Raw genomic sequence first — 12,898 nt, forward strand, 5'->3', positions numbered from 1 at the left:
ATTGGTCAACCATAGTTATCTCCCTTAGACCGTATGCCATCGTATCTAAAGTTCAATATGTTGGAAATTTGCTCAAAGACGTTTATGCGCCTTTGTCGTACCTCAAAGAAATCTATGCCCATGGGATTTTGTACCCAATAAAATAATGTTAACATTGGATGAGTGATGGTCGCTTCTTCATGTTGACATGTATAATACAATCATCATAAAGTGTAAATCTGGCTGCCGTGATTACGTAAAATACTTGAATTTTATGAATCAGTTAAAACTATTCGACACAATCGCCTTTGAGCTGAAACGTGCACTTGACTTTTAATGACTGCTTCTCTGCGCACGTACACAACACCGCCGCACTACTTCCGTTTGACCACCAACATGGCCGATATATACAAAGAACAGACGTGAACGATCTCGGAATTTTTTAATCGGTCGTTTGGACGATGTATATGGACCGGAATTTGAAGAAATCAGCGATGATGAGTTTGACTCGGCAATCTAAACAGTTCAAGTAAAGTGAGTCCAGAAACTTATTCAACTTCGTAGACAGATATGGCTGTAAATAAAATATCGTCTGCTTATGTGCAGGACTGCCTTTCAGAGGAATACACCTCTTTTTGAATAAAAATGTCTTTGGAAAAATTTCTGTTCACGATAGTAAAATTAAACCATCATTTTCTATCTTATTTATGTTGAGAAATCGATGAAAGAGCAATTTTTTAACCTACCTCTGCACCAACAATGCTGATGATGGAAGAAACAACACTTTACTTTGGGAAATTGAATATCGGCAGGGATAATACAGATATTGAAAAAGATAAAAGTCTAGAACAAACACAAACATGCAAACACACATTTAACTGAAATTGGTTGGTGGTGCTACCTTCGGATGCTGTGTTCAACTGGGATGTAGGAAGTAGCAGTGGGCAACACGTAATAGGTATGCTGAGGCACTCATTACTACTTGATAGTTTATGTTCAAGGTTGGTTTCAAACGATGAATATTTTTGGTTCAAGAAACAAATGCATAAGGTGCAAGTGAGCCCTTCTCCAATATACATTTCAGGTTAAATGAAAATAGTTACGCTACGGGATATATTGACTGTGCTCAGGGGGGTTGTAACTCTATAAGATATATACGGCAGACGAAAAACGTGCATGGACCATGACCAACATGGCTAGCAGGAGTGGAAACTTTAGGGAGCATATCCTCGTACCCTCTGGGCTCCACGATCTATATGTGCACGCACGCACACGCGCACGCACACACACCAGTCACATTTTCAAGGTATAGCTCGGATATTGCTAATACCACTACTGAGTGCGTCAGTAAAAAACAAAAATAAAAACCAGACACACTTGGGCATGAAGCGATATTCCGCATAAACGTCGAGGCCATATTCGAAATAAACGTCTTCTCTGTTTGACAGTCGCTTTCCATCCAGATCAATTTACCGGACACCATCATTCAGAGGTGACATTAACTAATGATTCATTCAGATATACGGATCGTGTCTTGACAGTCACCATACTTCATTAGTGTTACCAGCTGTTGTTGCACGTAAAGACTAACTCGTGTAAACAGTATAGTATATAAATTTTCTACATTTATTTTTATTGCTGTTAATACTTTAAATATCTGTTACAATGTATAAGAATCTAAATGCACCATGTCCGTTACGTTAGTGTGCATGCATGTTTATGTATAAAATTTATGCAAGTGTGTGTCTAACTGTACATGTGTCGACGTACAAAAACAACAACACATGATGCAAAATCTTTGGTAGTAATCAGTTTACCCTCTGTAATTTGCTTTATTGATACCCCTTCCCTTACTTTGAAAAATAACGTGTCGAAATATGTATGAGCGTGTCCTAATATAACGTCTTTGGGGTCAAATGACACGTGATCAATCTTATCTCAACCCCATCTCAACCTTAAGCATTTCATGCATGCAGTGCCCTATGATGGTAGGTAGGCCCTACTGGTTGTTGGGACTGATAAAAAAATCTGTCAGTAAATTAGTTTTATTGATCTGTAAACACAGAATGACCATACATGATATGATCTACAAATTCATGAAACCTTGTATCTTGGAACCCGTGAAGGTCCGGGGTTGAATAGGCCTACAGCAACCCATACTTGCCATAAAAGGAGACTTTGCTTGTCGTAAGAGGCGGCTAACGGGATCGGAAGGTCAGGCTCGCTTACTTAGTTGACACATGTCATCGGTTCCCAATCGCGTACATCGATGCTCATGCTGTCGATCACTGAACCTGGTCCAGACTCGGTTATTTACAGACCACTGCCATATAGCAGGAATATTGCTGACTGTGGAGTAAAACTAAACTCACTCACTCTTAAGTCAAACCTGGGTTGCTGCGAACCATTTTGACCATGATATTGATTTTAACATATCTTTCAGTATGTAGTAAGTTAAACAGGCTGTTCCACTTTGTGACCGTTTAGTTCACAGAGTACCCTTCATACTTCCATTAAGAAAATGGGTTGTTAGTTAAAATATTACACATATATTCATACTTTAGAATTTCATAACCTGAACATTCATTTAATGGCCTTGAATACGGTTTCTCTTTGTTTAACTGCACCTGTTGTCAACATTGCATGTTTTTCAGGCACTGCACGTTTTGCCCGAGCGCACTCTGTTTCCCTCTCCATTGTCTCTTTGACAGCCCAAGCCAATCGCAGTTAGCTGTCAGTGTTTGGATTTTTCAAATCCAACCTGGTGTTTATTTAACACCTAAAAGACATAGGCGTGTCCAGTTTCTCATCATGGGAGGATTTCGAGGGAGGATATTTGCGTTTTCATAAGGTTGAATATGATCAGAAATAGGATTGAGAGCATATATGTTCTGATATGATTGTTCAGAAACACAATGAATGGTGTATGTATTTATGTTGAGGAGTTAGAATTTAAGAAAAAACAAATGTATAGTTGCAGATGATCAAGAGCTCTTTCAATAATCCACTGCTTCAGTATGCTTGAAGGGGGTGGGGGGTGGGGTGGGGTAGCCTAGTGGTTAAAGCGTTCGCTCGTCACGCCGAAGACCCGGGTTCGATTCCCCACATGGGTACAAGGTGTGAGGCCCATTTTCTGGTGTCCCCCGCCGTAAGATCGCTGGAATATTGCTAAAAGCGGCGTAAAACCAAACTCACTCACTCACTATTCATCCGCGACCCGTGAAGGTCTCGGGGTAGAAGAGGCCTTCAGCAACCCATGCTTGCCATAAAAGGCGACTCAGCTTAACGGGATCTGGTGGTCAAGCTCGCTGACTTGGTTGACACATGTCATCGGTTCCCAACTGCGCAGGTCGATGCTCATGTTGTTGATCACTGGATTGTTTGGTCCAGACTCGATTATTTACAGACCACCGCCATATAGCTGGAATATTGCTGAGTGCTGCGTAAAACTAAACTCACTCACTCACTCACTATTCATCCGCAAGGCCCGAGGCTCTGTCATGAAGATTTCGCAATGTGTGTATGTTCTGTCTGATGAGCCGTCTCTAAAAGGGGCGGTGTGGTAGCCTACTAAAAAGCGTTCGCTCGTCACACCTAAGACCCGGGTTCCACTCTCCACATGGGTACAATGTGTGGAGCCCATTTTCTGGTGTCCTCCGCCGTGATATTGCTGGAATATTGCTAAAAAGCGGCGTAAAACTAAACTCACTCACCCTACTCACCCGTCCCTAAAACAATATATATGCCACTCTGAATCACCCTTACACTATATGTTTAAACTACACCCTGCGTCAAACGTTTTTCATCTTTATGAAGAACTCGATGAAAAATGACAAATATCAGCAGAGTCGAACCACCGTTTGGTTCGGTCTTATATTAGCTAATGTTGTTATGTCATTGAAACTGGCTGAGAATTAAAAATTATTGAGCATGAACATCCATCGGTCTCACTCCCTCCAGTCTTTTCCCTGTAAGAACATTTATGGGAAAATCCTATGGTCGTGTCAGTTTTAATGGAATATTTAGTTTAATCTGGAGGAAACGCATCTATTGTTGAATGTGTTTTGTTCCGTTCAATCGCTCTTGAATAATGAATATTTGCCCACATAAGCACGGTCACCACTGGTACATTACTGAGTTGTCTCCCTTCACTTTCGACTCCACGTGGTCGACAGCGCGAGGTTTGAGAACGTAAACACGGTGATTCCGAGTTCTTGTTCGTTGGAATATAGACAAGGTAAATATTGCCAGCTGAATATATGGGTCAAAATGAGTTTCCTAAGTTATTGCCATGGTTTGTTTTTGTTTCATAATGAATAAGTATGCTTTATTTCTAAAACTTTATGGCTGACTGCACAGACTGTCGCCGACAAATATGTCCGTCAACATGTATGAGAACTGCACTTGTTTTCATTCTGGAGGTGAGAATGATGAACTTTCAACACTTTCCCAAACCCGAAAGTCGTTGTCATAGTGAAACAGCCGAGAGTCGCTGTCATGACAGTCACATCTGGCCAGGTCAATACAGAGTCGGAGTACCGTTCAAATTCATGCCATACACTGAAAGGCACGTGTTTTGTCAAAAGCATGAGCCTCAATTTGTCTAACTGGTGCAGTACTGTCGCGCCACTGGGCGGAAATGTTGGCAATTGACTAAATTATGGTAAGATTGAGATACAGCCCCAAATGTATTTCGAAAAGCAGAATCATTGAATGATTGATAATTATCAGATTCTGACAGTTACAATTGCACATGTAAATTTTTATTGGATAGAAATGTTCTTTTAAATGTTGTTCATAGGCAGATGTTCAAACATAAATCTTGTTTTATCAACTTAGTCATGATGAACTGCTGTCAGATATATTTGATTGTTTTACAAAAAGCTCACATACACATGCAGTTTCAGCTTTTGGTTCAGAAGTATGGACTCATTAAGGGTACTTGTTACATTTCTGTATTTTGACTTTATGTAGAAAAACATACAGTACCATTCTTACAGGGTACACATCTGTAGTACCGCTGAAGGGGTTGTCGGCACAGGTATGCAGAAATGTACTGTAGCCAAAGTAAATCTACAGAAACGTACCTGGCACCCTAAACAGCAGACGAGTCCATTTTTCTCAAGCCAAAACCGAAACCGGTTTGTGGTGGTGTTCCAGATCGCCTGACTTTGAGCAGTTTCTGGACATTAACAATCTTTATATTAGCCATGTATTCTAATGCAATCGAATTTGGAGCTGATATTTTACAAGCAGAAGAAAGGTATATTGTTGTTCTTGACAAACACACACTGTCATGCTGCATTTTGTCTGCAGTTTGACAGGCAGGAATAAATGAAGGTATCCGAGAACCTGGTTTGGCGCTGATTCCAATGGAGAATGGATCGTCCTAGGGTACAATTTTGTACATTTACTTTGGCTAAGGTACACTTCTGTATACAGAGAGGTACCAAGGGTACATTTCAGTATTACCTGTGCCAACAACAACATCTTCAGCTGTAATGCTTGTGCTAACAATGACCCTTGTAAGACTTCCGCCCCTCACTTAATGACAAAATATTTCTTTGAGTGGCTTTTTAGAAATTTCATATGTCTTTCAGTATGCTCAGATACAGTTAGGGACACCTGTTAAAAATTCATCTTTATCAAATGAGGAATACATACACCTTGTCAGAAGTACACATATTAAAATCAAATTATAAAATATAATATTTGGTTTTATACGGCTGCAAGTACATATTTAATGTACTACACCATCCATGAACATATCACAAACACACACTGTTCAAAAATGAGCGTTCCATTGGTCACTTTGCTAAAACTGCTGTATGCACATAGCGTCTTTTTGCATGTGTGATGTTGGCATACGCAGCTAAAATTTTTATCTCCCACAAAACTTGAGCTTTTTTTTGATCAACCAGTGAAATGCACAAACATCCAGTGCCTTGAACCAAAGATGGCAAATTTTTTGTATGGACCAGACTGGTATGTTATGTCGTGCTATCAGACCATGAACCACACATTCATGAGCAGATTAATACATAAGCATACTGCTCCCAGTGAAGTAAAGGAACCACCAAGGTCTGGACCGCCCAGAAAAAACAATGACAAGGGTGATCATGCTTTCATGCAACAAGGCAGACGAAGCCCAAAGTCTACTTGTACACAGTTGCAACATAGGTGGCATTCATGCAAAAGAGTGTCCATCAGCAGCGTGTCCTTGATGCCTAAATTCTGCTGGATTCAGGGCAAGATGACCAGTCCTCTCTATGCCTTTTATCCATGAGCCAAGCACATGCTGGCTGGAACCTGTGCACATGGAAAAGGATCCACTTGTCTGATGAAAGCACTGCATCCTACACATGGCATTGCGTGAGTTTTAAGGCAGGGGGGCATAGCGTATGATCAGAGGGACATTCAGGCTGATGGACCCAACATGGTGTGGGGTTGTTGTTCCTATGACTGTAATGCTGACCTTGTCAGAGTTCCCGGGACACTGAATGGACAGGGGTATCAGAACTTGATCCCGAACAGTGCTGTTGTGCTATTATTTCAATATTATGCTATTTCAATGATGATAATAATTTTGATAATAATTCACTTATATAGCGCATAGTATCCATCTGACCAGTTGCTCACTGGACGCTCTAATCAGAATCTGATTATCATTACCCCGGATAACCCAAGCTGCCCTCTTAAGCGCTAGAAGGTTATAGTCACTAGACTCTATCTCACCGGGTACCCATTTTCTGCTGGGTGAACAGAGGCAAATTTGAACAAACTCACTTGCCTAAGGTGAGACCACATGTATCCCATGTGCTTCGTTGTGGGGCAGGACCGAAGTCCTAGAAACTCTCAGGAGTTAAACTGCCAAACACGGCCACCCATCCAAGGACTGTCCGAGCTCGACGGTGCTTAACTTCAACTGATGGTGACCTGAGCACTACGCACAGGACCACTCGCCACCACTATTATTTCAATAACCACACATCCAGTCTTCATGGATGATAATGCCAGACTGCATCGTGAAAGTCAAGCCATGAATCCGATTGAGCATTTGTGGGACATTTGGGGACAAGTGCAAGGGATCCTCCAGTTTAAAACCTTCAGGAATTGTCCCATGCACTGCGTTATCATTGGCTGCAGATTCAGATGTCTGGTGACCAGCATTAGACAGCGTGCTGAAATGTCATCCAAATGCATAAGTTACTCCAGATACTGAGTTAGCGGTCATTGTGGACCACACTAGTGTGTTTGGCATTAATGAAATGTGAGCTCCTTTGTGTCTGCTGTCACAACCTGCCGGATGGGGAGTGAGGTGTGTGATGTGAAGATGGTCATTAATACTGTTTATTTTATATTAAACTAAATGCTTTAAATTAATTTTGCCTACAATAAGTTTTTTCAGGCACGTGAATTTTGTGTTTCTGTAAATATAGATATTGGCTGAAGTTGGACATTCATATCTCTTGTGATTTATCTGAAAATGAGTTTGATTATGGAGCTCTTCTTTCTGTCATCTTCACCTGTGTGTCTGTTCCAGGGAATGGAGAATGTGCTTTTGATAGGAAGTGGTGGGCGAGAACATGCTCTTGCATGGAAACTGGCCCAGTCTGAAAAAGTCAAGTCTGTTTTTGTTGCTCCTGGCAATGCTGGAACAGCAAGTGATGGCAAAATCAGCAATGTTGGTAAGTTATTTCCAGGATTAACGGTGTCTATTCTAAGACGCGCGATTGTGTGATTCGCGCTAGTAATAATCGAATTGACCCTCATAAAAATAACAGAGCGCAAACTGTCGCGTATGGCAATTTGCTCCCTAACTACCTTTCTAAAAACATATGAAAATAACTTTATATTGACAAGGAATGACTTTTTAAATCGGAGTCGGCCACAGTCAAGTTCGAGTGACAACATGTAAACATAACAGAGTAACCTCCCTTGGTTAAAACCACTATCGGCACTGGGGAAATGAAATTCCATTCATATCAGTATGAAAATAGATAACATTTTTCGATGAAGTTATGATTTGATTAATAAATTAATTGATAACATTAGACTATGAACTCATAGTTCATAGTGCTTGTGTACAGCACTTGCAAAACACAGTTTCGTCGATCTTTTTTAGAACATCAGTTCATTTTAGCTTCGTTTTCGAAATCAGACATTATCACTTGAAGTTGCAGACAACAGTTGAATACAAAATTCTTATTTACAACAGTTTGTGTTAATTTGGTGTGAATAATGCCATGCAAAAGAATGAAAATAACTGACTTTTTTGCACAAAAAAACCCACTGAGAAAGCTACAGTGTCCGCCATGTCTCCCCAGACCGATACATCTGTTAAGGAGACATGTGAATCGAAAGGCGAGCAAAACCACGAGACTGACTCTGGTCCCACCGACTCATAAAAAAAATCCAAACCAAGTGTCAGAAAAAAATGTTTGCAAGAATGGCCATGGCTCTCTCAAAATGAGCTTGGTGCTTTGATATGTGACCATTGTAGCCAAAATAAAATGAGCCATAGTTTCACTGGTGGTGGTTGCAATAACTTTCGGACATCCGCACTATTTTGAAAGACAGTAATACAGGTATTCCCCCCTACATTTTCCTAATCCCCCCTCCTTTTTTTGTAAGGGAATAGAATAGAATAGACACTGGAGTAAGTCTCATTTTGTATCTCAGAGGCTTACTGCAGTTCTATTTTAATCTGGGGACACTGTATGTTGTTCAGTTCCAAATGAATGTATCGGTAGGTTGGGAAGGATTTTATCATTAACATATGACTCATTTTTGTAAGCCACATGTGTACAATGTGTGAAGCCCATTTCTGATGTTCTTCACAGTGATATTGCTGGGATATTGTTAAAAGCAGCTTAAAACTAAGCTCACTCACTCACACACTATTATTTCTAATGCATCAAACATTATTTGAGTGTGAGGAGCCAAAGTTGTCATTGCTCGTTTATTATCTGGAGAGAGGTGCATGGCTCTGACCCCTTCCATTGACTAGAGACGGGTCATGAGGCATGTTGTAGGAGGGAATATTATCAAGTTATTCCAGGTACTCTCTGACTTTGTGTTTATGTTGATTGTCAGACAAGACAGAACATGTGAGGACCATTCTGCAAGAAATATTTCTGAAAATGCTACACTAGACTTACTGAATACCAATCTTGTGCTGACCCGTGAAGGTCCCGGGGTAGAATAGGCCTCCAGCAACCCATGCTTGCCATAAAAGGCGACTATGCTTGTCTTAAGAGGCAACTAACGGTATCGGGTGGTCAGGCTTGCTGACTTGAATGACACGTCATCGGTTCCCAGTTGCGCAGATCGATGCTAATGTTGTTGATCACTGGATTGTCTGGTCCAGACTCGACTATTTACCGACCGCCATATAGCTGGAATATTGCTGAGTGAGGCGTAAAACTAAACTCACTAACTCACCCACTCACCAATCTTGTGCTACAGTGAGTGAGTTAAAATTTACAGCCACAGTGGCAGTATTTCAACCATGTCCTGACTAGAGAAAGGTGAAATGTTGTAAAATGTCTAAACAGGCATCTGTCCAATCTGGCAAGATGTCAACACCGCACATAATCTCAGTCCTGTCCGTGGCTTGTACAGTTATCACCAGCTCTACAATCTGTGACATTGTCTAAAGTCGATTGTTTCTTCAGTCCCGATAAATGCTGGTTTAGACAGCTTCCACTGTATATGATAAAGACTGTCATCAAAGAATATTACAGAGATTTACAACTGGCAGGTTACTTTAAACGTAAATCAGTATGGAGAACAGTGCAATATAAAAATGGGTCATAGATCGTCAGCAACTGAAGATAGGTCATGCATGATACCTGCATGGGCCCTAGCTGGATTTACACCATTCCTTGAGATGCTAGTGATGGGAGCAAGTCTAGCCATACATTAAAAGAACACCTGTTCCATGATTAATATCATGTTAGCATGAAATATGCTTTGAATGCTTTGGGACTTGGGTACCCTCTCTCCCATTGGTGTACTCAGGCTAAAGAAGTGATTGAGATAGATAGGTATAACACCTCAGGTTTTGGGTGTTTGACTATATTGACTCTTTACTTCCTTTAAAAAGTCTGTGAAAATCCAGGTTAGAATTTATCTTCAATAAGCCCATGCTTGCTATATGCCTCGACTAACAGGATTGAGTGGTTTGGCTCGCAGACCTTGTTGACACTAACTTTGTTGGAATTTTATCCCAATTGCGGAGATTGATGCTCACGCTGTTGATCACTAGACTGTCCATACTCAGAATTTTCATAGTGCTGCCATGTACCTGGAATATTGCTGAGTGTGGCATAAAACTGAACTCATTTATTTTAAAAAATAACTGTAAGCAGACTAGGCCTTTTTACCAGTAATGAACCTTATTATTTTTCCTTATCCAAGATACACATAATAAGCATGAATCAGGATAAGTACAAAATTTCAATTTTATTCAGAAAATTACATTGTTTAACCTGCATCAGATTGTACATTTAAACGGATTATCTGATAGTTGAACTATTGAAGCTTTTGAGGTTTGGATTTAATATTTGAATGCATTGTTTCAGATGTAAATGTGAAAGACTTCTCTGCAGTATGTGCTTGGTGTAAAGAGCACAGTGTGAAACTTGTGGTAGTTGGACCTGAAGACCCACTGGCTGCAGGAATTGCAGATACACTCAACTCAAATGGTAACATATGTGATGCATGGTTATGACATTTTAAACATTCAAGATACTGAGAGGTATTATCCTGTTTCTGTATGGACCTAGGCTGTCGTTAATAGGAATAGCATAAGTGTTAAGCCTGATATGGTATTGAAGGGGAGGTGCGGTAGCCTAGTGGTTAAAGCGTTCGCTCGTCACGCCAAAGAGCCGGGTTCGATTCCCCACATGGGTACAATGTGTGATGCCCATTTTCTGGTGTCCCCCGCCGTGATATCGCTGGAATATTGCTAAAAGCGGATTAAAACCAAACTCTCTCACTATGGTATTGAAGCCATTACAGATGCAAAACTTGAAAAATAGAAATAATCAAAACTTGATCTGACATAATCACATTGGAACCTATTTTACTTTTGGCCCATGTTTATGATACCCTATTATTATTGATATATTTTGTTTATTGTATTGTTGTTCTGACCTATGGACCTAAATGGTCCATGATCCAAGTTCTTTTCTGTTTCCTATTTCACCCGTGAAGGTCTGGGACAGAATAGGCCTTCAGCAACCCATGCTTGCCATAAAAGGGGACTGTGCTTGTCATAAGAGGCGACTAATGGGATTGGGTGGTCAGGCTCACAGACTTTGTTGACTCATGTTATCAGTTCCCAATTGCGCAGATCAATGCTCATGCTTTTGATTAATGGGTTGTCTGGTCCAGACTCGATTATTTACAGACTGCCGGATAGCTGGATTATTGCTGAGTTTGGTGTAAAACTAAACACACTCACTCATAGACTGATCCATATTGTTACTTTTTAGGGCAGTGAGGATGCATCAAACTGTAACAGATCGCAGTTGAAACTCTGATAGCAATTACTCGATGGTAGAAACAAAAATCTATCAATGCATTGATAGTATGTGTTACTATCAGTAGTTTAGTAATAGTTTTGTTGATAAATGCTCAGTGGAATGTGCAAGTGCCTGATTTGTTCACTTTGATTTAGAGTTATCTGCCCCTGTTAAACTGACATGACCCTTTACCGGTACTTAATCTGGGCCCTTATTCTCGAAATGTTTGTAGCCCTAAGAATTCATAACTTTGATTGTAACCAATGTATTAAGAATTGGCAGAGGAGGTTATTTTAGCTATGATTAGTATGAACATTTCGAGAATAGCTAGCCCTCGTTTCTTGCCAGTTATTAAAGCGACTGAAACTGCTTTGGCATAAATTTGGGAAATGATTTGAAATGAGAAAATTCAAGGAGAAAATGGTTGCGATAGTATTGCAATAGTTTATCGCAATAGACAATAGGTATCGAAATAGTTGTTCCTCAGTAGTCACCCCTATTACTTGTATCTTGTATTCTTCCTCAGGTATAGCATGTTTTGGACCATCAGCAAAAGCAGCTGAGATCGAGGCCAGCAAGGCCTTTGCCAAAGACTTCATGACCCGTCAAGGAATTCCTACAGCTCAGTACAAGACTTTCAGGTCTGCAGTTGAGGCTTGTGAATACATCAATAAGTAAGTTATTGCAGAGTTTTTCTTTAAGTGAGTGTTAGCAAAGGCTGTGAAAACAGAACATTGCAAAGTTATCACCCATCCAACATGAACCCAGGACTTTAAGATAAGATTATTATTACTCGCCCGTTGAAGATACTGCAGTGTAATATTTTTACGGCAATATTACACCAATGTAATACCGCTAGACGTATTACGTCAAAATGGTTCAAAGTTGTGACATCACAATGCTAATGTCTCTGTCACAATTTTACTAGACCTTGCTCGACTTGAAAGCTGAGAGTCCTCGCACTGTAGGCACTTTCGCCACAGTTTCTGCCAATTTATGTTGGCTAGTAGTAAACAGAATGGTAAACTCACTTCTATGAAATACCATTTTTATTAAACTCGTTAAAGGTTTTGTTTCAAACTCACTTTCGCTCATTCGATACCAAATCATCAACAAGTATAGTGAAAATGGTATTACACAGAAGGTCGTTTAGTATCTTCTATAAACATGCATTTATGGTGAATATACAGGTGTATGAAGGTCGATGTCCCAAGTCTGGAACAGAAGTCATAAGAGTTCCTGAACTGTTACAGGGCAAGTGGGGTAGCCTCAAAGCATTCATTTGTCAGACCTGGGTTCGATTCCCCACATGGGTACAATGTGTGAAACCCATTTCTGGAGTCATCACTGTGATGTTGCTTTAGTATTACTAAAAGCAGTGTAAAACT

General features: G+C 40.3%; 1 protein-coding gene across 2 annotated transcripts in view; it reads left to right on the plus strand.

Moving 5' to 3' along the window:
- The first annotated feature begins 2,655 nt into the window (after positions 1–2,655).
- Positions 2,656–12,898, plus strand: part of LOC137268670 (trifunctional purine biosynthetic protein adenosine-3-like) — a 34,983-nt gene continuing 24,740 nt past the window's right edge. The window contains exons 1-4 of one of the 2 annotated variants that reach the window (XM_067803259.1): positions 2,656–2,830; positions 7,523–7,667; positions 10,566–10,688; positions 12,037–12,184. In XM_067803259.1, the coding sequence (XP_067659360.1) occupies positions 7,526–7,667; positions 10,566–10,688; positions 12,037–12,184 (413 nt within the window). In that variant the 5' untranslated portion in view covers positions 2,656–2,830; positions 7,523–7,525. Of the gene's footprint in view, positions 2,831–4,073; positions 4,217–7,522; positions 7,668–10,565; positions 10,689–12,036; positions 12,185–12,898 lie in introns of those variants that run through there. The other variant, XM_067803258.1, reaches the window with a different exon arrangement.

This window comes from Haliotis asinina, chromosome 16 (assembly GCF_037392515.1).
Source record: "Haliotis asinina isolate JCU_RB_2024 chromosome 16, JCU_Hal_asi_v2, whole genome shotgun sequence".
Taxonomy (NCBI): domain Eukaryota; kingdom Metazoa; phylum Mollusca; class Gastropoda; order Lepetellida; family Haliotidae; genus Haliotis; species Haliotis asinina.